The sequence below is a fragment of the Pteropus vampyrus genome, unplaced genomic scaffold (genome assembly GCF_000151845.1).
Source record: "Pteropus vampyrus isolate Shadow unplaced genomic scaffold, Pvam_2.0 Scaffold50, whole genome shotgun sequence".
NCBI lineage: Eukaryota > Metazoa > Chordata > Mammalia > Chiroptera > Pteropodidae > Pteropus > Pteropus vampyrus.
Window position 1 is genome coordinate 4,468,890 of NW_011888831.1, and position 27,948 is coordinate 4,496,837.

Below are 27,948 nucleotides of genomic sequence, written 5' to 3' on the forward strand. Positions count from 1 at the left end.
GGAGGGAGGGTACCAGGTCACTCCATGGTGCAGAGCAGTCTCCGAGGTGCCAAGCCTCAGCCTCTCTGAGGACGTTTAGGTAGCACACTTTGATCTGTTTGCTCAATGCCATGCGTTTGTACAATCTTTTAATTCGCTTCATTGGCTGGTGCACAAACACCGGCCAGCAGCTGAGGTGGCTTCTTTAGGCCACCGCCCCATGATCCAGGGCCTGGGTTGCTTAGAGATTGGAGCAAATGCAGCCAACATTGTGGACATGTCCTTTCCACTTCATTACTCTGACCCCTGTCAGTGTGGGCAGGACTGGGAGTTTTGAGCCGAAACTCTTACAGAAAAGTGATTGCAAAACATTGCCAGGCTCCTTGATGAAAAATTTCTCTGTGGTCTTTTCCTATTTGATTCATTGAAGTCTGCCTTTGAACCTGAGGAAGAAACAATCCCATGGCAGTTGGGATCTGAGTTTGAAGAGAACAGAATAAATAGCCCTCTGCAAAAACCTAATAGAAAGGGAGGAAAGGATTTGGGTGTAGCAATGAAACAGATATATCTGATGGAGGTTGGAAGGTTAGCATTCCCGCCCAGCTGACCCATTTCTATACCCAAGCAAGAGTCCTCACAACACCTGACCAGCTCTCTGGGAGCCCAGGTACCAGGTGAGCAGGACTCTCACAGAGCCCAGAGCCACTTCTGCCTCTGTGTTTGTCCTGTGCCTTGAGAACCCAAAGCAGTCAGCTGATCACCATTGGCCTGGGAAAAATTTACCCATCAGAGGGTTCTGCATCATGAACTTGCTCCGGCATGTGACACATTCAGAGGCAGACAGAAAGTGTAGTGGGGGCATTGGCAGGGCTGGACCTAGCTGGGAGGGTGAATGAGGTAGCTGAGGGAGTGGAATCCTTCCTCCCTCCCCTTTATCAGTGAAGCAGAAAGGTGACCACAAGGACCTGCTCCTGGCATTGAGTGCTTGGAGCTGCCAGGTTGTTTTGGGGTTAGGAAATAGCCTGGCTTTGCTGAGTTCGCTTGTCTAGACTGGTACCTGGATCCTGGCCTGTACAGGTTGTACAGAACTCTCGGTGTGTACATCAGCCATCTGAGGACAAGGCTCACCTCTGGAAGGGATCTGAGGGCCAGAAATGCCAGCCCCAACCAGGCTGCATATGGCATCTCCCCAAGGGCCAGGGTGTGCCCCCAGCAGGTGGGCTCAGGAAACCACACATTTGGAAAGTCAGTAGCCCTTCTGTCCCTGTCTGCCAGATCCCCAAAGCCAGTCTTGGGGGCCCCTGGGTAGAGAGACATCTTAGAGAGTGTCCTCTAGCGGGCAGGCAGCCTATCCTCGCCATCCTGGAGCTTAGGCCTCTGGTAACTCTTGTCCTGTAGCCTTGCACTGTAGCCAGAACTCAGGGGAGGGGCCGCCTGCAGCTGCTGTTTTCCCCTCTGGGAAGGTCACACAGCCGGGGCCTGTTTACAGTACAGCTGAGGGGCTGAGACAATGAGTCACCAACAGCATCCCCAAGTGAGGCCGGCATGGAGGGCGGGTTCTGCCCTGCTGAGCCCAATCCAGCCCTACCCTATCAGGCAGCAGGGGTGGTGGTAGGAAGCACCTAGAGCTAGGGAACGAGGCCTGTGCTCCCCACCTGTGAGTACAGCGAATCCTGAGTCCGGAAATAGTCTCTGCTGAGTGTTTTCCCCTTTCATTGCAGCATGGCTCTGGCTTCCTACTTGGCAGTAGAGCTGGCTTTTTCCTCCTCCACTGGGCCCTTCAGGCCCACACCAGGTCACTCTGCTCAGTACTCAGCCACCATTTCATCACCAGGGCTTCTGAGTAGCCATTATGTGCAGCTGAGGCCGAGCAGAGGCAGAAGGAGGGAGAGAGGAAGGAGGAGACTCAGACATAAAAATGAAACAGGAGAGTCCGCTTGATGGTGTGGCCCGGGACCTTGGGAAGGCCAAGGGGAGAGGAGGGGGCAGATGGGTCTAAAAGGAGCATCGGAAGGGAGATAAGAAATCTCTAGCGGAGAAAGCAGACGAATGCTTCACAAGGAACAGAGAGGCATGAGAGGTAAGGGTCATTGTCGTGGGGCCCAAACTGAGGTGTCTTGGAAACGCAGGAGGTTTCCAAGAGACAGAGTAGTAGCTCAGCGGCTGTACGCAAAAGCTTGACCTGCTTTGGATCCCAAATTTGACCCTTACCAGCTTGGAGGCATCCCTCTACTTTTCTGATCCTAAAGTTTTATACTGATTAAGTAAGGATATTAAGTGACACCTATCTCATTAGGGTTGTTTTGAGGGTTTTTAAGTTTTAATACATAGAGTAGATATTAAAAATTGTTGCTATTATAATAATGCTATTCTTATAACAATATATTAATATAATCATGCTCTATTATTATCACTTAATAATAAGGAAAATCCTCTGATCAAGCTGCTCCTGGGCATAGCAAATGAGAGAAGTCTCTGGCAGGCATGACAGCTTTGGGAGGAAGGGAAGGAAGCGGTTTAAAGGATAACACAATTAGTATTAACATTTAAAAAATAATGTCCACAGAGAAACCATCTCTTCTCCTGTGCTTGTTATTCTTTTGTGACCACATACTGACTGTTGCCAGGATGTTTATGCTTTGGGTTTCATTGGTCAAGATCATCTTTGATATTCTTTTCAGAGAAATTTCATCTGACATAAATGCTAGGTAGTCCCTAAAAGCTGAAACATACTTTGACTACCTATCTAAACACATCTTTTGGTCAGAAAACTTCATGAACTAAGAAGTTAAATGAAGAACTAAGAAAACATGAAAAATCGTGACTGTCTTTAATATATAAAGAGCCTATTCAAAGTTAATATAAAAAGATTAACATCCTCATAGAAAAAAAAGGACAAATGAGGAATAGTAATGACTGATTTTAAAAATTGTAGAAAAATGTTCAGTCATTAGTAATTAAATGTATGTTTTTTCAGTTATTTTTTTAATCTTGGAAAATTTTAAATATACATGTTATTAGAGAGGGTAGAATAATGAACACCATGTACCCGTCTTGCACCTTCAACAATGATCAACTCATGACCACTCTTGCTTCATTTCTACCTCCACCCACTATCCAGATTATTTTGAAGCAAATATCAGTCATTGATTTATTTTATCCATATACACAAAGAAATGAGTTTTAAAATAATGAGGATATCGGTGAAGTGGCAAATATTAAAAATAATGATAATGCACAGTGTTGGAGTGGCTGCAGTGAAATGGACATTCTATTATGCTTCTGATGGGAGTATCATTTGATGTAAGTTTCTGGAAGGCAGTTTGGCACAGAGTATGACAAAAACTTAAAAATGTGTATTCCCTTCTGTCTAATGATTTTACTTATGGGAATTTACCTAAAGGAAATAATAGCTATGTGCACATATGTTTATCTTCAAGGATGTTCATTGAAATGTTATTTATGATAAAAAATTAAAAAGGACCCAAGGTCCAACATCAGAAAAATGCATAAATTATGAACCATCCAGATAAAGAAATACCAGTCGTTACAAAATATGTTGAAGACCAATACTAAATTAGAAAACATTTGTAATATATCAAGTAAAAAAAAGTTTATAAAACTATGTAACATATGGTTCAAATTTTGTTAAAAAGTTATAGGTATTTATAAGAAAAAGATTAAAAGGAAATATAGCAAGATAGTAACATAGCTATATCGGTGATTTTTATTTTATTCCTTTTTTTTTTAATTTCAGTGACTTTTTTTGCTTTCAGTTTACTTACTCTTTACATAAAATTTTATTAAAGAGGTATCACAGTCACATTTTATTTTTTATATATACTTTGTTGCAGTGTTTTACAATGGATGTGCATTGCTTTTCTAATCAGGAAAAATCATCATAATTTAAAATACAGAATATTGGTGTTGGTGGCAACGCTGTGTAGTATGGTTTGCCCGGCAGTTCTGTACTGCCCTAGGAATGGCCCTGCTAACCAAAATAACATGTTGGGGAAGAGAATTTTCTTGGCGTTGCTAAGAATGTTCTAGGCAGAAAGAGGCAGGGCAGCAAGGAAGGCAGCTGGAAGTCTACTGCCCTTGTCCAAACATGAGGGTAGGGGTCTCATCCAGGCACAGACAGTAAATCGGCTCCTCTCCCAGCTGCCTGTTTTTCTCTGTTCTAGATCTAGTTCTGGGGAGAAGACTCTGGAAGATCGGGTCAGAGTTGCATGCTAGCCCCAAACCCCTATTGTTCTCTTGGTCTCTAACCTGAGTTAGAGTTAGGGCAAGCTTGGGCTTAAGGGAGAAGGAAGAGGGCTGGCTAGCAAGCCGTCTCCTTTTCTGGAGTATCTCCTCACCCTGTTGAAAAGTTGAAAAGACACATTTTGTGCCCAAAGGTGATTGCAACAACAAAAGTGTTTCCCTGGCTCGACTCTGCACCGAATGGCCTTTGCTACACCAGGCTCTTGTCCTCCATCTGCTCTTCTGGTTGAGTTCTTAGCCCTCTTTAATCCTTTTCTTCCTTCACCTGCCCTGGCTATAGTGGCATTCCAGGCGGGAACAGTTCTCACCTTCCATACAAGCAGAACTAGTCTTGGGATTTCCCCTGGGGCAGATATGGCCCCAGAGATGCCTCCCCTACAAAGCTGCCTTGCTGGAGTAGCCAGCATGGAGCAGCCTAAATATGTGAGCTCAGGAGCCGAAGCATGTCATCTGAATCACAGCATTCCTGGGGGGCAGGTGTGCAGAGAGTATGAATGGGTGCCTATAGTGCTCACCTGGGTGTACCCAGGCACTCATGAGCACATCACATTTCCTCTATCTCCTGCTGGGGGAATTTCCATATGCTCTTTGTCCTCCTCTGACCCTCTCTGAGAAGCCTGAGTGGACAGAGGGTGCACTCTACCTGGAGGCTGGAAGAAGAGCTCTTCATGTACTGAGAATTCTTTGGGGAGCTTGGATGGCCATCCTGACCTCATGCCATAACTTGGCTTAGTTGGACATATACTGTAGATTTATTCATGTTCCTTTATAATCCTGGGATCCCAAAACATCTTAAGTTTCTTATTCATGTCTTTTTAACAGTGATATCGAGGCATAATTCACATATCATGTAATTCACCTAAAGTATACAATTCACTATTTTTTAGTGTATTCACAGAGTTGCGCAGTCGTCATTATCAGTTCTGTCACCCCAAATAGAAACCCTGTACCTATTAGTATCATCTCCATATTTTACTCCCAGATTCCTCTACCCTAGCCCTAGGCAACCACTAATCTATTCTCTGTCTCTATGGATTTGCCTATCTTAGACAAACGGAATCATATAATATGTGGGCTTTTGTGACTTGTTTCCCTCACACAGCATGTTTTCAAGGTTCATCCGTGGTGTAGCATGTATCAGTACTTAATTTCTTTTTATGGCTGAATAATATTCCATTGTGTGGATAGACCCCATTTTGTTTATCCATTTATCTGTTGATGGACACTGAGGTTGTTTCCACTTTTTGGATATTGTGAATAATGCTGCTATAAACATTCATGTACAAGTTTTTGTGTGGACACTGTTTTCATTTCCCTTGGGTGTATATATACCTAGGAGTGGAATGACTGGTAACTCTGTATTTCACTGAAGAACTGCCAGACTCTTTTCCAGGGTGGCCGTATCATTCCACCAGTAGCATATGAGGGTTCCAATCCCTTTATATCCTCAGAACCTTTGTTATTATCTGATTTTTTTTATTATAGCTACCCTAGAGGGTATCAAGCAGTATCTCATTGTGGTTTGGATTTGCATTTTCCTATAATTAATGATATCGAGTATATTTTCATGTGCTTATTGGCCATTTATATATATTTTTTGAGAAATGTCTATTCATATCTTTTCCCACTTTTAAAATAGGTTATTTACCTTTTTATTATTGAGTTGTAGGAGTTCTTTATATATTCTAGATATAAGTCCCTTATCACCTGGATCCCCAACCCCCGGGCCACAGATCGGTACTTATCTGTGGCCTGTTAGGAAATGGGTCTCATAGCAGGAGGTGAGTGCCTAGCGAGCAAGCGAAGCTTCATCTGTATTTGCAGCCGCTCCCCAGTGCTAGCATCACAGCCTCAGCTCCACCTCAGATCAGGCATTAGATTCTCACAGGAGCACTGGTCCCTGGTGCCAAAAAGGTTGGGGACTGCTGCCTTATCAGATATGTGATTTATAAAAATTTTCTTTTCTGTGCATTGTCTTTTCAGCTTCTTGATGGTGTCTTTTAAAGCACAAGTTTTTAATTTTGATGATGTCCCTTACTAATTTTTTCCAGTTTTATTGAGATATAATTACATAATTGTATTAGTTTTAAGTGTACCACATGATGATTTGACATATGCCTTACTCATTTTTATTGTGGGCATAATAGGCAGAAATGATGAAGAGCAGGTGTGTAGCCAAGTTCAAACTGCTTCTGCTCAGCAACAGTGCATTCGCTTGCATGCAGCCATCATGTGTTCCATGTTTGATAAAGCCCCAAAATGATTACAGAAAAATGGGGGAGGATGCCACAGATGAAGTCTATAGAAACAGTCTGAATTCAACAAAACGGGTTTGGCATAGCCATCCACAGAGTGATCCTCAACGTCAGGGACATTGTGGATGTGGGTGGGAAACCCTTGCATCATGAGTGCAATCTCTCGAGGTTCGTGAGAGAAGCTGTGACTGGCTGTTTGGGGGATGCACTGTGCCCCACGTCTGTTTGAATCTGTGACTGCGTTATCCTGTGCCTGGATTTGTGTGGAATAGCTTCGAAGTATATGTCAGGTGGCCCAGAATGAGCTGAAGTGAGATACGAAAGAGTGGCCTCGCTGGGAGGAGACCCTGAGCCTTCCTTCCCATTGATCTCGGGTGCTAATTATTGGGGCAAAACACCAGGTGAAAAGGAAAAGCCCTCCTTGCACTTAGAAATTCAGAAGCAGAAATCCCAGTCCAGGTCCCACATGATCCCTGAGGGAACTGTAGAATTCTGATTGGCACCTTCCAGAAATCTCTCTCGAAACCTAAAGCAGCTTTTGCTGACATCTGGTCCTTCTGGGACGCTGATATTTTTATTTATAAAATGACACTCATCCCCGAATAGATTCTTATTTTTAACAGGCTTGCTCCCTTTGAGGGATGCCTGAGGCTCCCAGCTTTGCTCGCTGGCATCTCTGTGTAATTCTGCAAAGACAGGAAGGTCCTGGCCTGTGTCAGAGCAGAGAGGAGGGACACTTGCCAGCCAGGAAGTCCAACAGCTCTGTCTTTACGTCCGGAGTCCGAATTCTGCACTATGTGCCTCCCTTCCATTTACCAACCTCAGTCCTGGAAGGAAAACTTTCAATTAACAGTAATTACCCTCTGGACGAATTCCCCTGTGAATTACACAAGGCGAGCACATAAAAAAGGTGCCTCTGAATGCCTTGACCCTCTCTTCCCCTCTGCCTTTATCTATCCTGTCTCTTCTCAGCTGAAGTCTCCCTGTGTTTTGTCTTGCAGCTGCCCAACATGTTTGGTGACCTTCGGTCCACATTTATTGCCTTGATGATTGGATCCTATGCCTCCTCAGCAGTCACCTTCCCAGGAATCAAGGTGAGGGTGTGGCCAGCTGGTTTACAGCACATTTATTTTGTACTAGTGTCTGAACAGAGAGGCCTCTGCCAAGGCTTCTTCAACCGTCTCTGAAGACGGAAGTCATTGTGGGTGCCAGGGCTGGCCCCTCCCCACCACCCACACCTGGGAGGATGCACCTGGACACCATGGGCATAAGAAAAGAAACCCACTAGGCCATGGGGGATGGACAATTCAAGCATATCGCTACAGGGTGTTACTGTAAGCTGCCTTTGCATTTCTGGGCTGGGGTAGAGAAAGGGGGTGGGTCAGTTTGTCCCCCATCCTGAGTTCAACTCCAGTATCCCCACCCCCAGGTCTGTTATTATTGGGCTGTAACTCCCCATTAGCCAAAATGCTCCTCTCAGCCAAGTTGATTCAGCTGTTTCCCTTGAAGACAGGATTCTGAGCCCATGAAAGTCACACAGGGTCAGGATGAAGCAAACACCTCACAGTCTATCAGCTCCAGTTCCTACTCCAAATCCTGTTGCTCCTGCCAGAGCTTCAGAAGGGGCTTCTCCTTCCTCTGGCAACAGCATCAAGTAAAATCCCCTTTCCTGAGGTGTATAGTGGGGAGGCCATAGATGAGGAGAAGGAGTCACAGATATGGGCTGGTCGCCTGGGAATCAGGTACTTGGAGGGTGTAGGGCCAGGCATCACGTAGACTTTTAGGATTGTCATACTCCCGAAATACAGAGAAGCCAACATGTGCGTCCTCCTCCTATCTCAATGCCTAGCTGCTAGTCCCCTTCCTGGGGAACTGTCAACCAAGTACTCTGGGAACTCTTATGCTGGAAATAAATGGTAATAATGACAATAATGGCTGACTTGCTCATACTCAGCAGGCTTCCCCCCACCCTGCCTCTCAGCACTTTACCAGGATCATACCTGCTTAACCCCCACCAGAACACCAGGAGAGCACATACCAGTGTTACATCTACTTCACAGAGGAGCCAAGTGAGACAGTCATCTGTTCATTCCTCGAGTATTTTTTGGCATCTTCTATGTGTGCTCTTTAAGGCACTGGAAAAACATCAGTGGACAAAGCTAGCAGGTTTCTTTTCTTAGGGATTAGACTAACAATGGACAAGTAAATGAATCAAGACACCAGTATTCTCAGCCAGGGCTATTCACTACGAACCAGTGATATGACAGTGATGGGGCTGGTCAGGGAAAGCCTCTCCAAGCAAGTGACATCTGGTCCAAGATTGAGGCACAGGGGGTTGATGACATGCCAGGGTGAGTTGGGATAATTGGGATGCAGGCGTCTGATGACCAAACACCCACGCTGACAGGGATGTGCTTCCTTATGCAGCTCAGCACAGGGAGAGCAGGGCTGCCAGAGTCTCCCTGCCTGCTGCCCACCCTGGCTTTCCTGTGCTAACTCCACCCCCGGCCCTGCCCCTACCCTTGTGCCTTTCAGGTCATCTACGACTTTGGTGCCTCCTTCATCATCATCCTCGTGGTCTGGGCTGGCTGCTCTGGGCTGGTTTTCCTCAACTGCTTCCTTAACTGGCCTCTGGAGCCCTTCCCGGGGCCAGAGGACATGGACTACTCGTAAGTGGACATGCTATCTGTCCTTACACCCACCCTAGCCAGGGCCCCGGGTGATGCTGACAGACGCTCCTGTGGCCTCCAGGGTGAAGATCAAGTTCAGCTGGCTGGGCTTTGACCACAAGATCACAGGGAAGCAGTTCTACAAGCAGGTGACTACAGTGGGGCGCCGCCTCAGCGTGGGCAGCTCCATGAGGAGCACCAAGGAGCAGGCGGTGCTGCAGGAGGGCCACAAGCTGTGCCTGTCCACCGTCGACCTGGAGGTGAAGTGCCAACCAGATGCTGCAGGTACCTACCTTGAAGCCCTCATTTTCCAGGCCTGCCTGAGATGTCACCCACATCCCTGAGTTGGGGAGAGGGTAGCTGATCCAGATCTGGAAGCCTGAGCCCCAGCCCTGGCTGAGGGCTCTGTGGGTATTATCTAACTTAATTCTCACTTTATTTCAAGAGGGCGGGCAGCACCATTCACCCTGGTTTACAGATGAGCACACTAAGGCTCAGAGAGGGTGAGGGAATCACCTAACTTGTTTTGCACAGCTGGGTGACCTAAGCTTCAGCACCTACACCTTTAACTTCACCTGGGCCCATCCTTGCATCCAGCATGGAGAGAGTTGGTCAGCAGATCAGCCTCCTCTCCCCGCACACTGGGCCCTGGATGACGGGTGGGCTGTGGGCTGAGGTGGTACTGGCCTTGGTTCCCCCTGAGCATCTGTGGCCTTCTCCCCACAGCGGCCCCCTCCTTCATGCACAGCGTATTCAGCCCCATCCTGTTGCTCAGCCTCATCACCATGTGCGTCACACAGCTGCGACTCATCTTCTATATGGGAGCCATGAACAACATCCTCAAGTTCCTGGTCAGTGGCGACCAGGACGTAGGTAGGTGGCCCCTGGACCTTGGTGCACAGCCCCACAGGAGGGCACCCCCGAGTGGTGGTCACTCCTTCCGCTGAGGTCTAGCGCCTGCACAGATGTTTGGAAGGTGTTAAGCTGGGCCAGAGCAACAGGGCTGTCAAATGACAGAGTCCAAGGGACTGATTGCTGGTCAGAACTTATTCGTCATTGCCAGCCCCAACTGTTCTTTCATGTCTCCGTTAGAGTTTCCCGGTTTAGGAGGGAGGGGCAGACTAAAATAGCTACATGTGTTCGGGATGTGAAGTGTATATTTTTCATTGCCTGAGGGGGATGGTTGGCATGTGTTTATGAATGAAAATATTACACAGAACAAAGTACTCCACCTGAGAGCTTGTTGAAAGACAGCCAATTAGACCCGACACCAAGAATCCCCCTGGGAAACTACAGGGTTGGTGCATGGAGAGACTGGGTGCCGAGACAAGGAAGCGGGTGAGGGCACCGGACCATTGTGGCTGGAGACTTTGGGGCAATTGGGCCCGCACTGGAATCTGTGAAGCAAGGCCAGGCAGAGGCTTCCTCACGTATGTAATCCAGTTGAGACTTGTTGAGTCTGGTAAACAAAACCGATAACCCACACGCCACTTTCCCAAAACAGCACAGAAGGTCTTTAGCTTAGCAGATTAGAGGTTTTGATTCTACAAAGAAAGTCAGTACTTCCTCAGGCCTGAGCTGAGTCAGCTTTAGTCATCCCTAAACGGGACAAACACATTTGGTAAATCCTTTTTATTAGTAGTCTCATTGCTGTGCAACTTTTTTTTTTTGGTTTAATTGTTTTCCCTTAGGGATTATAAGGAATCAAACACAGTTTGTAAAGGGGATGAGAAATCCAGCCTTAACTAAAGGGAAAGATGACAAAGGGACCCAGACAACACTGGTTCCACTGTGAAAATGGGTGTCCTGGGGAGAAACATTATCATGTGCCCTTGCAAAATTTCATGATTGCTGACAGAGTAAAGGCCCTAAGAGCACCCTACAGGAAAAAATAACCTATTTAGCTTTATTGTGTCCAGTGATGTGCCCCCAAATTTCTACTACAGAAAAGCTTTTATTATGTAATACTCATTAAAATCTTTGGACCGAACTTTGGGGAAACTGATCTATCGTGTCTAAACACTCTCTATTCCAAACTCTCAAGCCGAGAGATGGTGACCCTGAAGTGTGCAGAGAAGGGTCCTCACTGGCCCTTGGAAGGCAAATCTTCTTGCTGCTGAGTCGTGACCTTTTACTTGAATTGTCTGAGAAATCTTTTGCTGCCCAAGAGGAATTTTTTCCAATTGTTTCCCACATTCAAAAAGTCAGTTTCAAGAAGTAGAGGAAATTGGGCCAGGAAATTCAATCTGCAACTGATAGGACACTGGTTTTTCCCCCATCCTGCTCCTGTGAGCTGTTGTACATGACATCCACAGTCCCAGCTATGCCCAGAGGGGTAGCTTCAGGGTCAGGGAGTGGAGGGGTGGACGGGAGACTAGCTGTGGCTGTCTAGGGAGACCCAGGTGTCAGATGCCTGACTAGGGGTCAGAGTGGATTGTTTGGCCTCTCTTGCTGTCGGAGTACAACTATAACAGAGCGATGTTCCTGAGGGGCCACATGACACTGAGTTCTGCCAGGTCTCTTGCACCTACACTACTTCTCCATCACGGTCCTTGGCAAGCCGCAGGCCTGATTTACCAGCCTGCCTGTGACGAAGCACTGGCTGCGCATGACTGAGGCCCCAGCAGACAGGAAAATGTCAGCAGGCACCCGCGTTGGACCCTTCCTGCCTTCTCTCCCAGAAGCCTGGCTCAAGCTCAGCTGCACATGGGTGCTCTGAGAGTCAGATCTGGATGGGAAATGGCATGTGTGCTGGGCCCAGAGCTAGTCTGCCTCCTTGCCCCATCTCCCTATAACAACCTTCGAGATTTCTGCTGCTAACTTCACTCCTTTCTGCTTTTTCACTTTGCTTCCTTGATGCAGTGATGGCTACTGGTAAGCAGTGGGGATTATTGGGGAACATTGCAACATCCCCTCCCAGCCAGTCTCTGTTCAACCAAGACACGCCTTGCCTTGAATTCCAGACATCCCTTTGGGCCAGAGCTGTAGGTGGAGGTGGGGCAGTCAACTTTCAGTTTCTATTTACGCAAAAAATCCCATCTTAATTTTAAGGTTCTTTGAAGATTGAAGCCTTTACGTCAGAGTCCCTGTGAGTGGTGCCTTCCTGGTATATTTCTAGAGGCAGAAATAAGCTTCCTGGTGTATTTCTAATGTCCAGTATTACACAAAACCTCAGTTGCAAGCATTGGGGATTTTGTGGTTCCCAAGTTATAGAGACTTCCTGGAGCTTCTGGTGGAGGCCATTGTGACATACTGGATTTCAGTAGCTGTTTCTTAGAAATGAGCAGGGCATTTGGGGGAGCAAATAGGATGCCTACCCCTTATTTCAGCTTCGATTTCAGAGGTTAAAGTCTCTGGGCTCCCTTCAAGACCCACAGTGACAGAGGGGTTCTGGGGAAGACCCCAGAAGGGCCCATTGGGTCTCGGACTTTGTCTGGCACTGCCCCAGGCCTCTGCCAGGAGCCCCCCATGACACAGCCCCTCTTCCTCCCCAGTTAGCCTCTACACCTCCATCTTCGGTGTGCTCCAGCTGCTCTGCCTGCTGACAGCCCCTGTCATTGGCTACATCATGGACTGGAAACTAAAGGAGTGTGAAGATGCCTCTGAGGAAACCGAAGAAAAAGACACCAACCAGTGCGTAGGCAGGGCCTGTGCCCTGGCCCCCAGCCCCCGATTCAGATGTTAGGCAGGGACAGGGTGGGTGGGTTAGGTTTTAAAGTCAACAAGAGAGGCCAGAGAGGGTTGTGCTCAAGGCTGCTCTCCCAAAGGCTCTAAGACACTTGTTCACTCAGCTGAGTATACATTTTGGTCTGTCACTTCTTTATTTGGTAGGCTGAAGCTTGGGAAGCACTGGCTTAGATGAAAGAAGGGGGAAACCGGAGGAAGGTCTGTGCAGACACTTAATATCAAACCGTTCTGCTTTTTAACACTGCACTCAGATCCTTAGCATGAGAAGCACAATGGGTGAAAGATCTTAAAGCAGTGCTGCTTTCCTACATGGCTGACTCCACTGGGTGAGAGTAGTAAGTTGTTATAACTGTAATTGGTGTTAATAAATTTGTTCATGATTGTGAGCACTAAACAAGGTACTGGAACCCTACTTTATGTACAGGCTGGGGTCTAAGATCAGAGGATGAGTTCAGTGCTGTCTTTTGTGACTCCACTTTAGTATAATAAGCTACTATTTATTGTACCAGGCCCTGTGCCAAGCACTTAATGTACAATATCTCAGTTAAGTCTCATAACACCTCAATGAGGTATACTAGTGTGATACCCATTTCACAGATGTGAGAACTGAAGCTAGGAGTTTGAGTAGCTTTCCTGAGGTCACATGGTTAGGATGTGGTGGACTTGGGACTCCCTACACATCTCCCAGCACTTGACATTCATTCTTGGATGTCATACAGTTGTCCATGGGGTATCTGTGTGGGTGGTGAGACTAGAATCAGCAATAGTGAATTCACAAGAAAATAATTACAGAGAATGCTTTGTTATCTAGGTCAGGTCCTACAGCCAAGAGGTTGTTTGTGCCCATTCCGGTTCCATCTGCTGCATATTTGTTTCTCCTTCACCCCTTCCTGTCCCCCAAGGGAATATCCACTCACTTCCTTATTTGGCTTATTATCTGCCTTATCTGCGGCTCCCTGCAGGATTTGGGTGAAGTTGAAACCAATGATGAAGTGAGGCTTTGCCACATCCTAACTTGGGCACACTCTGCTCCTTCCCTCCCTATCATTTGAGCTCAGTCTTCACTGAAGCAGTGCAGTGTGTCGATGACCATCTCGTATCCGACCTCTCCACTGAGGTTTACTCTCAATGCTCAGTTGAGAGGATGCAGTAGGTGCATCCCTAGTGCTGGTCTAGCCCCGACAGTTCCTAAAACGTGTCTGGGTGGTCTCTGAGTCTCGAGTTGTCCAGCTATGACTCCTAGGGCCTGACTTCCTGGGAGACCCCATCTTCCTCCAGGGAGCTCCCAGCTCCAGGGTATGCTTTGTATTTCCACAGAGGTGAGAAGAAGAAGAAACGGGACCGGCAGATCCAGAAGGTCACCAATGCCATGCGGGCTTTCGCCTTCACAAATCTGCTGCTCGTGGGCTTTGGGGTGACCTGCCTCATTCCAAACCTGCCTCTGCAGGTGGGTGTGGGGAGAGGGAGCTGCCAGATGGGGTAGGGGACAATGAGACTGAAAAGTGCATGGCGTGTTATGAAAGCCATCAACAAAGAGAATGGTGACTTTTCATTTATTTAATTCAACCAGCCCACTAACCAGCCCACTGTTAATTACACGAGGCCTCTTACCTGCCAGACTCTGCTCAATGCCAGGAGTAAGCTGTAAATGACACTGAGATTACCTTTCATAGAAGACATTTCTTTATGAAGACATATTGTTCCTCCTAGTCTTTTGTGCATTTGCATACCGTGAATACCACCATCATACTATTTTCTGGAACTATGTCGGGTAGTTGTGTGTGGCTCCTTATTTTACATTGCTCAAGTAGCTGAAATCTGATGCCCAAAGAGGTGCGGCTAATCTGTGGTGTTGGTGAGAACGATTGTTCCTCAGATACAAGAGTGCCTACAGGGTCTCTACGTTGTAGAGAGTGGAAAAAGATTGTGATGATCACTTGGCATCTGGGTTCAAAAGCTTAATTCCGTTCCACAAGATTTCTGATACTTTTGAAATCTGACTTTTGGCAGAGATTGCGAGTGAGGTAGATTTTGTCACTTGCTGACTCCACCCTTACATTCATGAAAGTGTTCTAGCCCCAACCCTCAAGTTTATTAACTTTGAAGGGATGTGAGGGATGGCATTGCTTCCAGATGGGTGTAGCCCAAGGCCAGATGATATCTTGGGCCAGGTTCAGGAGGAAAGCAAGAGTCTTTTCCTTTTTCCAAGTGGCCATATGTTGAGGTCCATTGGATACCCAGATGTGTACCACCCACAGGCACTATCACTCGTATGTGCTGACACTGTGTGTGCAGACCAGAATAAACCAATGATACCAGTTCCAGGTGGAAGTATTATTACTTCCCCAGCGCCCTCTTGGCTTCTTGGTGACCGCCCTCTCTGCAAGACTAACAGACCCTTGCCCCAACCACCTTGTCTAATCGAGGAGTAATGCTTAGTAGGGAGAGTCATCTACGCTTTTTTTTTTTTTTTTTTTTGAGTTCTCATCGAAAGAAAAGTTAGGAAAAGGCAACAAGGCATTTGAAGTGGAAAGGGGGAGCCTGTCCAAGTATGTGCCTGCACATTCTGGAACAGCCCTCTTTCAACACCGCAGAAAGCGGCCCCTGCCGCCTCCACCACGTACATTCCTGGGAACAGGTCCTGGCTGCTGAGCAGGGTGGCAGAGCTGGGTATGAGTAACAGACAAAGGGTCCTGGTGACAAAGTGGACAGCTCTTGTGCCTCTCAAATTATTAACAAGTACTTCTCAGGGCTTGTAAGCCTGCCTGCAGTGGCCTTCTTAGGAAGCAAAACTTTTCCTAGGGTGGGGACAGTCAGGGCCCAGGTGATTAGTGATCTCCCTAGTGCTGCCAATACATATTTAACAACAGACTTATGTCGGGCTGGGGGCACCTTGATTTTTAGCATTTGCCAAGTTTCGTGGTGTAAATGCTCTCATTGCGGCTAATTTCAATCAATATGATATCACTGACTAGAGTTGGAAATAGAATCACAGTAACACACCATCGCATGGTAATTCCATCATATGTATATACAAAAGCCATAAAAAAAACCTTAAGAGCACAGATAATAGTAAAACATAGGAAAATAATTAGGAAGTGATAAGTTTTGAATATTCATTACCTTTTTAAAAAAATATAATTTGTTTAATTGTAAGTTCACAAAAATTAAGTTTTAGTGATGACTGTTTAACAACTGGCTTGCGAAATTCCAGAAAATTCAGTGATTGGCTCTGGAGAGCTGATACAAGCCAGTGTTCCCATTGCTCAGGATCCCGGGAAGCACAGGGTGAGAGGACAAGGTGAGGGTCTTCACAGTCTTCTGCTCACACTCTGCTCTCTCTCCCTCTCAGATCCTCTCCTTCATCCTGCACACAATTGTGCGAGGATTCATCCACTCTGCCGTTGGGGGCCTGTATGCTGCTGTGTAAGTCCTGGGAGCTGCAGGTGGCCTGGTGATGGAGGTCGAGGGAATGACTTGAGGGAGGTTCGTGATGGGACTGAGGTCCTGAGGGGAGCCAGTCTGCCCTCTCAGAGTTTATCTTCTTGCATCAAGGGACAGGTACCAGGGCTCTGGTTGAATGTGTCAGGGTAAGGCCATACTTGGCAGGAGGTGGGTCAGTGGATAGACAGTTGGGTGCCCACAAGTCTTGGCATTTAATGTGAAGTCAGTTCTCCCAACCAGAGTCAGTGCCCCTGTGCAGCTCATTATTGCCTCGGGGGCTACTGCTCAGCCAAGTCCTAGGCTGCCTCTGGTTGCTCATGGGAAGGTCAGGGGTGGGTTCTGGCAGCCCAGAGCTAAATGTTGATGTTCAAATGGCCCTCAGCAGGGGAAGAGATATGGACAACTGAGCTCAGGATGTGTCAGACAGTTCTCACTCAGAATCTCACGCAGCCTGGTTCTGCCCACAGCCATCTCAGGCCTTGGCTAAAATGAAACTAGCCTCCTTTTCCAATTGTCCACCCATACATGAGGAACCACAGTGTTCTTCCTCCTTGGGCCAGGGCTTGGCTCAAAACCTGCAACCCAAACATCATCCTCTGTATCTGTGACCAAAGACCAGCTTGTTTCCCTCTGGGAGCCCCTTCCCACCTCTGGAGTCCTAAATCCTGATGTTTCCTAAGATGTTTTCAGAAATCTCTCCCCATCACATGGGGGTCATTCTAGGTCTACACGTCTCCCCCGCCCCCCATCCCCAGGCTGGAGGAAGTTGCGCTGCCCTGGCAAGGTCTGAGGGAGCCATCTGAGGGCTGCAATGTTACGTTTCCTTGATTACACAACGCTCCTTTGGATGAGGGCACAGCAGGGCCAGGCCCAGCCTCCAACCTGCTTCCTGGGCCTGCTTCCCAGACTGCAGACTCCTGCTGGCACCCACTTCACTCAGCTTGGCCAGACATTCACGGGTCTGGGGCGCAATCTGAGTCGGGTGGGATCCTCCCCAGAGTCTGCGGCCTCAGGATGGTCCAAAAGAGAAATTCACTTTGCAGAACTGCTCAGCAGATAGTAATCTGAAGGCAAGCACCCTGCCGTTCTCTGAGGCTGTCCCTGCCTCTTCTCTGGTGCCAAAGGTATAGCCTGGGGGCACCAGTGTACCTGGGCAAGGGACATTTGGAAAGCCTGAGAGTGGCACTTACGGTGACAGGTCTTCTCTTGTCTCGGCAGGTATCCCTCCACCCAGTTTGGCAGCCTCACCGGACTGCAGTCTCTGGTCAGTGCACTCTTCGCTCTCCTGCAGCAGCCGCTGTTTCTGGCCATGATGGGTCCCCTCCAAGGAGACCCTCTGTGGGTAAGAAGGGCCAGGGGGCAGTGGGTTATGGACCTCTGCCCCACTCTGCTGACTGGGAGCTGGGAGGCACCGCTCTGGGGCTTCCAGAGCCCCCGGGACAGGCTATTTGAAAACTTTGGTTAAGAACAATTCAAGGTCCCCTTCCTTTATGAATGGTGGCCAGGCAGGAGGTGAAAAGTGTCCTTTCTGGACCTGATTTTGGGATAAATAGACCCTACTTGCTCTCCCTGCCCCACCCCTGGAGATTCAGATCAGGAGGTCTGAGGTGGGGGTGGGGAGAGGGCAGGCCCCGAGGGCTGCTGGGTGGCCTGCAGACAACTGGGGAATTCTCCTGCTGGAATGTGGCCCTCCAGCCTCTTGAACATTCCAGTTTCAGTTTTTCCTCTCCTTTCCTGTGACCTTCTTCCCTTTTCTAAACCTGAGTGCTAGGAAGAGTCTTGAGCTGGACTCAGCAAAAGACCATAGCCCCGACCTGGTCCCCTGCCCCACATGATGGCAACTCTCATCCCTGCCACCCCAGGTGAATGTGGGGCTGCTTGGCCTGAGCATGCTGGGGTTCTGCCTTCCCCTCTACCTCATCTGCTACCGGCGCCAGCTGGAGAGGCAGCTGCAGCAGAAGAGGGAAGATGACAAGCTTTTCCTCAAGCTCAACGGCTCATCCAACAGAGAGGCTTCCGTGTAGTGCCCACACCTCAGAACTGTGGCCTCCTGCCTTTGCTTCAGTTATTCACCAGTGTCCTCCTCCCCACCCCAGAGGACCTCCACGCACCCACAGGAACCTCTCCACTATGTTGGAGTCCATGCTCCCTCCTAGGGCCTTGGTCCTGCCTTGGTCCTGGAGCTCAGCTGTGGAAGGACGGGAGAGGGCCTGGATGTATGATTCTCTTACTGCTGGAAGCAGGGGTAGCCTTGGGCTTTGCTCTGCAACTTTTGAGGGTCCCTGGAGCCTTGAGGCTCCATGGTGCCTGTGGGAGGAGCCAGGAAGACCTCCAGCAGGCAGGCTCTCTCCCTTAAGTATTTGGGATTCTGCCTCTTGCCAAAACAGGGGGGTATACCATCCACTGCCCCTTGGCTGCATGCCCACCAACCACACCTGCCTGAGGTCAAAGGCTTGCACTGCCTGCACCCCCCTTGCCTGGCCCCTCATCTCCTTCCCTGGCCAGTCTGAGGCTGCCTGAGGAAGGAAAGACCCGCTTCCTGTTGTTGGTGCTAAATCCTTTGTAATTCCAGCCCCTCGTGGCCGGTCCATGCCCTGTCCTCCCATTAGAGGCCTGTGGAAAAGCCCCCTGGCTTAAAGCCTGGGGAGGGGATGGAGGGTTGGTTACTCATACCAGGCTCAGGAGCCGTGGACAAAGCTGATCAGCCATCACCTCTTCCCTCAGGGCCTAAGCAGACAGCAAGTTTCCACTGCCACCCTTCATCCAGTCTGTGACCTGAAGGGAATTAAAGGGGCACCAACAGGGCACCCCACACAGACACACACGTGACAGATGAAGGTGTGGGTGACAGACATGGAGGTCCAGGCCTGAACCAGGGGGTAGATATGTGAGGGGCCTAGTGTATACGTGTGGGTGTGTATATGTGATATGCAGTATGTGTGAGAGAGGTGTGTGTGGGGGGGTGGTAGGGTGTGGGCTCTGGGTATCTGCTCTTCTCCCAGAGCTGCCCAGCAGCCACCCAGGACCTGGAGCCAGCCTGGCTCATTTGGGAGCTTGTCTGAGGCTGCGGTGCCACAGCGCGCCCTGCCGGCGGACTTTTTCAGGGCCCTGGAGCTGTTTACGTGGGAGAGGCCACCCTTCCTCTGCCAGGCCAGCCCGGTTTACCAGTCCACCCACCTTACTGCCCCCAGAAATGTGTCTGAGATTTCCCGGGAACGCTGAGATGGGTGGGTGGATTTTTAGACTTACAGTTTTTTTTTTTTCTTTTACGTTTTATCAGACTCCTTTTTATAAAGCAATAAATTTCTTTTCCTCCTGGTAAGGGTTGCCCCTGCTGGCTTATCAGTTAAGGGCTACATGTGCCTGTTTTGAGCTTGAAGAGAAAACACAAGATTTTCTGTCACTCGCCAGCCAGTCATACTCAGCTGCTCACCATCTCCGGGTGATTGCCATTTTGGGAGGGGCAGTGGGCCAGAAAAAGACCTTACACCTTCACCCTATCCCCAAACAAGTTGGGCTTGTGTGACAGAAGTGTGGGCCACCCCCTCTTCTGCTGCTTCTCCCAGCCAAATAGGCTAATCCTGACCCCCTTATAACCCTGACTCTGATTTCTTGTCACTGGTCAACTATCCTGAGGGTTCCTCCTGAATTCAAGACAGGGTGACCCTAGGAGAGGCTCAGGCTCAGAGAGACAGAAACAATGTGGTGGGGGAATGGACAGAGGACAGGAAGGGGCAGACCGAGGCCCAAATTCGAGCTTTGTGTCAGCAGTTGAGCACCTTGAACACATATAACCTTCCAGGCTTCAGTCCACTCAAATATTTAAAAAATACACATTTGCGTAAAACATTTTTTAAAAAGGAGAGGGAATGAGATCAACATTTCCCAAACCATTCCTCAGAACACTAGTTATGCGAGATATGAATGGTTATGCTAATTTTTTAAAAAATTTGTCAAATTTAGGAAATGGTGAGTTAAAGTCAAGCATTTTTCTTTGCAGCAAACACTTGCAGCACTTTTTGGCACATTCATGGACTTTGTGGCTCTCCAAGAAGGAGTATGATATGCTGCAGAGATGTGATTTTAACCATCAGAGCCGTCCTCCCATGTGTGGCCCAATGACCACCCACAGCAGGAGCTCCTTGGCGCTTGTTAAAAACGTCTCCAGGTCTTGCCTCTGACCTAGAGGGAATCTGGAGCCTATATGTTGCTAAGTTCCACCTGGTGATTCTGGTGCCCCACAATGTTTGATACCCACTCACAGAGGAGCGTGGTTTGGGGAATGTTGATTAGCAGGGGACTTTCAAGCTGGGAAAACATATTGCGGTTACAGACATGACCTGTGCTGTCCCCAGCAGTCCCAGGCTCAGTCCGCAGCCGAAGTAGGAACTGCTGCGCCTCCCTCCCACCCACCTGCAGGGTGTGAGCACTTTGTGGAAAGAAGCAGGCATTGGGAAAGAATGCAGGGTGGAAATCACTCTAGGGCCAACAATGTGTGGGGATTAGAGGCATGAAAATGGGAGCAGGGTACCATATAGGTTGGCTACCACCTGCACCCCCACCCCCCTGTCAGGAGCCAGTCATTCTGCTTTGACTGTACAGAGTTGATAGGTTACATATTTTCCTATTATCATCATTGAATTATGATAACAAATCTAAGAGTTAAATAGATACTATCATTTCTCTTTTACAGTTGGAAAGATCAAGGTCCAGGGAGGGGGCGTAATTTTCTCAAGATTAAAGCTAGGACCTGCATATGGGCCTTAACATCATTGGAGGAATCAAAGAAAGCCCTCTAGACCAGAACATTCCTTTGGGAGGTGCAGCCTCGGGGGCCACCAGGCTTTTGGGAGCAGGGAGCCAACAGCCTGAGAAAAGAAAGCAAATCTAGGCACCACTTTCTCGAAGCCAAAAGATTCCTTGGGGAATGGGATGATTACTCTGTGGAGTCATCTTAGCCCTGGAGGCTAATGGGTTCTTGGGGTAGAGAGGCAATTATCTGGTCACCCCAAACCCTGAGGAGAGTGCCCTGGAATGGGAGAGGGACCATGGGCTGATAGAAGGCAGTGGGCACCAAGTGGCCATGACTCTTCATTGTAGGTTTTGTCCTCCAGGCTCCTGATGGAAAGGAGCAGGAAGTGATGCCTGGCTAGTGATGTCAGAGTTGAGGAAGTGGTCTGAGCCAGTCTCAGAAGCATTGCCAGGAACCTCTCTCTAGTCTCCCTGGGCTCAGGTCTAGTTATTCCTTTGTTGGCTTCCTCCAGACCCTCCTGGCTTCTGCCTGCCGCTCCTGCTGCCTGGGCCTGTGCTAGAGAAGTTTCCAACCCTCCCAAAGACCATAAATAGGTTTGCAGGCACTTGTGGGTTCCTTTCTGCTTTTCTCCATCTTCTTTCCCCTCTCGTACCCAGTATAGGCCTGGTCCAAAGAACTGCCCAAGCCCGCCTCATCCTGGCCCTGAGCTGTGCAATCAGAGGTGGGCCTCACACTGCCCTTGGCCCCAAGGACACTGAAAAAGGGGGACATCTAATTTTCAGGATGTGTGTGCAGGACTGTCCCAGACATCAGCACATTTAGCCCAGTGGAATTTTTGATGCATTTGCATGTCAGCCTGTGCGAATTTGAGCAGATATGCAAGTGGGCTGCGTAATGGGAGGTAGAATTAGGCTTTGGGCATCCTATGGTGAGGTGCTCCTCTCAGACAGCTCTTGAGAAGTCTTCTCAACAAGATCAAGCTTCAGGGGCATTTCAGCAACAGCTTTCTCCCTCTAAAGAATATGATGGGTTCTCGTGGGCTCTTGGGGCAGTAAGGCATCTTATCTGTTCCAATTACCAGGGGTCCAACTCAAGGGTAGTAGCCTATTTTCCCCAGGGACTATAAGGATGAGGAGGAGCCCAGAACCCCCAAGGTGAGGGGGTTTTCCACAAGCTGCAGCCCTCTCCTGGGGTCAGGATAAGCAGGTGGGCTCTGTGAACCTGTTCCCCACCATGTCCTGATTTACCCCAAGCCCTGCGGTGAGGGCAGAGCTTCCTGAGTGTCATGAAGGAAAAATAGCATCCTCCATTGGGTGGCCTGCCAGTATGGAGCCACCGCTCGTGTTCCTTGGTCTTTGCAGGCAACATGTTCACAGCTCTGAAGTTAGTCATTCTCAGCCTCGTGGGTAGATCTGAGACTGTACTGGGCCCCTGGCATCTCCTGGTTCCTGATCCCTTTCTCCCAGAGTGAGATTCTATCTCCCTGTGCCAAGGGGCGGAGAAGTTAGAGGTCCCACCACATATACCACATCAGTGACCTTAGGCAAGTCTTCAGCCTCAGTTTCCTCCAGTTGTAAAATGGAGCTAATACCCTCACCGTGAAGCTCAGTGAACACGGGCATAATGCATTTGCACAGTAGTATACCTGGCATTTAATAGGCACTTAGCAAGTGACAGCATTGTTTGTATGACCCTTGAGGAGTACAGATAGCACAGGGAACAAGGGCCACCGCTACCCTTCTACCTCCACTCACATGTCTAATAGGACACCGACTTTAGGAAGCTCTGACTGGAACAGACTCGTGGCCAAGTAAAAGAAGTGAGGTCTGTTTCTGCTGACTCTGCTATCTCAAAACCCCTCTCTAAGCAAAAGCCTTAGGAAATTGTCCCCTTGTTCATGTTGTCTTTCACATTTTGGTTAGAGACTTGGCTGAAAAGCTTTTCAAGATAATCTCTCAAAAGTGGATATTTAGACACTCCGACAGATTTATGTTGAGGGGGTAACTCAGATCATGGCCTGTAGGTAGTACCTCCGTACCACTTCCTTGTAAAACAAACTGTGGCCATTCCTGTGCGTGCGCGTGCGCGCGCGCGCGCGTGTGTGTGTGTTTGTGTGTGTGTGTGTGTTAGAGAGAGGGAGAGAGGGAGAGAGGGAGAGAGATGTATTCCACTCATGTCAGGTGTGACTGTTTAGAGGAGTGTGTAGGGGCTTATCTGTGTGCCTCTACCTGGATGGAAAGGAGGAGGGGATCTTGCCTCACCAAATCCCTTTCTGTTGCGGGGTCTGTCCAAGGACCCAGCCCAGGCCCTCAGAGTTGTGCCTGAAGAGTTAATCTGTTCCTTGTGTTAACCAAGGTCAGTACACATCATCGATGACCTCATAACTGACCTTGACTATTCCTGCCCCTTTGCTCTTTCTAGCACCTGGCTTACTTCTTGGCACACAGTAAGCACTCAATAAATGTATGCTGAGAATGACAAGAACTGCTTCTTCATGAGCTCCTGTGTCTCTCCCTAAGTCACACATCCCCTAGCCCCTTGTCCCTTGCCCAGATTCCCTGACACTTGTCCAAAATGTGCTCCCTGGTCCCTACCCCTTTGCTATGTTGCATCCACCATGGCCCAGCTTTGCTGTTTTGGCTTCTGTGCTACCATTTGAAGAGGTGGAAAAGGGATCAGGTAAGGGGCCTCCTGGGTGGAAAGACAGGGCTGCAGATGAATTCTGATTCTGAGGGAGGGAGCTCATCTTTGCCCCTTTTCTTTTGTCCTAAGGCAGCGGTCATGGGCATGACTGCTCCTCCTACATATTTTCCACCAAGCTAGCCACCCTCCCACCAGGGCCCCAGACAGTGGTAGCAAGAGGGAGAGAGCAACTGTCCCTGCAGAGAAGCCCCAGGGAGAGCCACACCACCAGGGAGGGGAGGGGCAGCCTGATTGAGGCCTGGCCTCTGACCCTGTTGGGGTAGAGGAGGCTTAAGGCCCAGGGGAGGAATATGGATGGCCTTGGGGGAAGGATGAGCAATGGCCCCCTACACGGTAGCCAGGGCAGAGAGATGCTAGATGGATGTCCTACTTGTTAAGACTGCAAATTCAAAAGCCGGGGCTCTGCCACTTCCTTTGTTGTTACCTTTCATTTTCCTGTGTTTGATCAAGACAGCATAGAGACTATTTCTCTAATATAAGTAGAGCCACAACATAAGCTCTGTGGTGCTACAGAAGCAGCTAGACCTCGACCTCTGTGCCAGGGACACACAAAGGACTTGGTGGAAGCTGTGGAGACCTGGAGGCCACAGCCCCATCTCAGGGGATAGCCTTAAAACAGCTTCAACCAATTATGGCCATGTGGGAACTAGCCTAGTGTTGCCAAGTTTTTTGATTTTTTTTTTTTTTCCAAGAGAAGCTGAAAATCCTGAGTTTTATATAAATTAGGCCTTTTTACAAATTTTGGCTCAAAAAATATTTTTTAAACATCATGGCCGCTCAAATAGTTTTTAACCCTACGCAGGTCAAACACCACCAGAGGTAGGGAGAGAGAAGAGGAGGTAAAGTGCCTCCTCACCTCTTTGGGTGCCCAAAGTACCTGCTGTCTATTTCTTTGACTCTAGCAGATGTTATATTTGCCTTGCATTAGACGTGACCCTACATGAGTAGAACCTTTTTCTTTTTACCTGTGTCTCCCCCAGCCTGGTGCATAATGAATGTTAAATCTGGCTTCTAGAGTGCCCCACAGTTCTTATTTAGGGACAAGGAATTGTCAGGCAAAGCTCAAGGCAGAGCCAGCTTCCCCTCATGGGCCTGAGTTTCTGCATATGGCTTGGAATGACCAACATGCTCCTCTGCCCAGTGGGATGAGCCAGGCATCCAGGGTCACATGTTTGTCTGTTCTTTTGTCTGGTGTCTGTCTTCTTACTAGAAAGAATGCTCCTTGAGAGATGGCACATGTTCTGCCTTGGTCACCATGATGCCTCCAGTGCCTCAAACAGTGCCTGGGATGGAACAGCTGCTCCATAAATATTTGCAGGATGAAATTTTTAAAAAGAGAGAAATAAAACCAAAAGAGGCTGAAATGGACTAAGACAGAAGCTGGGAGAAGAGTATGCTCTCACCAGCCGGAAAGGGACAGAACAGAAGATGGAAACAGTGAAACACAGTCTCCCCAAGATACCCAGAGATGGGTTACAGGTGTGGCTCTGACCAAGGCTGCAATGAGGGCCAGCAAGCCAGGAGAAACTGTGCAGGCGCCAGAACTGTGAGATGCACAGACACCAAGATGAAAGCAAGAGAGAGAGAGAGAGACCAAGACAGAACAGAGAGCAGACAGGGGAAAAGGAGACAGTTGCAAAGAGAAGATGAAAGAAACACAGGCAGTAGATGCATTATCCAGAGTAGAGTGACAAAGACTGAGGACAGGGATGAGGAGAGACGTAGTGGGCCATAGAGGAGAAACAGGAAGAGAAGTAAAGAGAGAGAGAAATGCAGAGGAACAGAGAGGAGAGAGAACAAAAGATTAAAGACAGATATAAATGGAAAGAGAGATACAAAGAGACAGAGAGGCAAGATAAAGAGATAAAGGGGAGACAGAGATAGTGAGAGAAAGCTAGAGAGGGAGCTAGAGAGATAGATGATGGAGAAGTACAGACAGAGATGGAGAGAGGGAGAGAGGCAAAGAAAGGGAGATATGAGAGACAGGTTGCTGGCTGTGACATTGGAGATTCACTTCTTTCTCTCTGAGCCTGGAACATGTAGAGAAGTAGCTTTGAAAGGCAGTAGTGTCCACTCCTCCTTCCTCACAATATCCCTACCCCAAAAGTAATAATATGGAAATGTGCCACATACTGCACAAAACTGCTTTACATATATTGCCTTGAAGCCAGCACTATCATCAATTCCCAGCAATCCCACTATCATTGCTCCATTTTACAAATGAAGAAGCTGAGGCAAAGAATGGTTAAGTAACTTGTACAAGGTCACACAGGTGGCAAGTGGTAGCGTTGGGACTCCAGGGCATTCAGGCACCAGGGGGTCTGTTTCCACAGCCAGATGTTGGCTCACAGCAAGGCACAGTTGGAGAGAGCTGTGGCTCCTGCATGTAAGAGCTAACTCCTATGGACACCTGAAGCAAAGCTTGCTAGAGTAAGAGATGTAAGAAACAGAACTAAAAATAAAATGTGAAAAGAAAAAAAATGCTGCCTTGCTCAGATACTAAACTTATCTAAAAGAAAACTACAAAATTTTTAGATGATTAGAGAAATCTGAATATGAACTGGGTATGAGATAATATCAAGAAATTATGAATTTAAGTATGATAATAGCATTGTGCATTTGTAAGAAAACATCCATATTTCTAGAATGTATACTGAGACAAGGAGGGATGAGATGACATGATATCTGACAACTCCTTTAAAATGTTTCGGAGAAGAAAAGAGATAAAGAAGCAAGACTGGCATAATCTCATTAATGGTTGAATGTGGTGGTGAGGAGTGGGAATTCTTTAAGGCTCTCAAATGGCTACCCTTGCCCATGGAGTGAAGGTAGAGTTCTCCAGCATGGCACTCAGGGCCCTACACTCAGTCCATCTCGTGTGTGTGCCCATCACATGAACCACTCACGCTCTAACCAGAGGTTCTACTCTGGCCTCCCCACTTCCCAGATTCCATCTTCTAGAATCCTGCCTCTACGCCTTTGCATATGCTAGTTTCCCTCTGAAGATGCTGTTCTCTCTTTCTATCCAAATCTGGCTCAAATCCCCCTTGTCCTGGATGCTCCCTCTACCTCTTCAGCCCAGGAGGCCTTTCCTTGGATCTTCCCCAGCACTGTTCTTTGTGTCACACACGTCCTCCTTTATCGCAAGCTACCTCAAGTCACTAGTTGGTTTTCTGCAAGTGCAAGGCCTACTGTCCACGAGTGCCTCCAGAGCAGAGGCTGGTTCTCAGGTATTTCGATTACTGTTTAGCTCCTCCCGCCCCACTCCAGTGCCCAGCAAAGCCCTCCAAACTCCCTTGTCTCAACTCTTATTAACTAAGAGCCAGCTTAGCAATAATTCCTCTGGTCATTCAGGTCTGTCTAAACATTGCCCCCTCTAACAGTCTTCTCTGAGCACCCAAACTAATGCCTCCCACCACTGCCTGAAGTCACCCTGCTTGGCCTCTTCATAACATTTACCACGACTTGAAGTTAATTCTGTATTTGTTTATATTCTGCTTCCCCCGACTGAACAAGAAAAGGATGTCTATTTTCTTGGTCACTCCTGTATCCTGAGTGCCTAGAAAATGGCCGAGGATGGGGCCAGGAGCTCAATCAATATTTATTGAGTGAATGAGTAAATGTAGTTTTCCTAACTAGACTGCAAGCTCCTAGAGAGCAGGGTTTGGTTACTTCCTGGAAAGAGCCAGAACCTGGCAACTGTTAAATAACTATTCATAGATATTATGTAGAGAAAAAAAGCCCTACACTAGAGGAAGGGGGTGGTCAGGGGACCAGGATCCAAGCCACTCACTTAATCTTGGACTTTGGGTCATAATATCTCTTCTTTTGGCACTCTCTCACAAGGCAATTCCTGCTCCCATTCTAGAATTTAATGAGTAGCTAGCACATGCATTACTCCAGGCTGTCCTGGGGCACTAGTCATGGCTTGATAGCAATATAGCCACCTGCTCTACCCTCCTTTTCTGAGTCCCTATCTTAGGCAATCCACTAACCGTCACCTGAGTGCCCCTCAATTTGAACACTGGAGTCATGATTTTCCTCACTGCAAATTTGCCTTTCCTGTATACTTCTGAAGGCAGTACTGTCCGTCCACCAGGCTTCCAGGCCAGAAACCTGGGTAGTTTTCTCCCCTTCTCCCTCTCATCCTCTCAGCCAATTAGTCAACAAGTCTTGCTGATTTTACCTCCTGAGT

The 27,948-nt window shown here is 48.2% G+C and overlaps 1 protein-coding gene across 1 annotated transcript in view; it reads left to right on the forward strand.

Moving 5' to 3' along the window:
• The window catches only part of SLC43A2 (solute carrier family 43 member 2), a 33,908-nt gene extending 15,278 nt beyond the window's left edge, over positions 1–18,630 (forward strand). The window contains exons 6-14 of the mRNA XM_011359882.2: positions 7,499–7,591; positions 9,033–9,166; positions 9,249–9,451; positions 9,893–10,039; positions 12,661–12,799; positions 14,171–14,300; positions 16,206–16,279; positions 17,516–17,639; positions 18,160–18,630. Of these exons, the coding sequence (XP_011358184.1) occupies positions 7,499–7,591; positions 9,033–9,166; positions 9,249–9,451; positions 9,893–10,039; positions 12,661–12,799; positions 14,171–14,300; positions 16,206–16,279; positions 17,516–17,639; positions 18,160–18,321 (1,206 nt within the window). The 3' untranslated portion in view covers positions 18,322–18,630. The remainder of the gene's footprint in view (positions 1–7,498; positions 7,592–9,032; positions 9,167–9,248; positions 9,452–9,892; positions 10,040–12,660; positions 12,800–14,170; positions 14,301–16,205; positions 16,280–17,515; positions 17,640–18,159) is intronic.
• Positions 18,631–27,948: the final 9,318 nt, after the last annotated feature.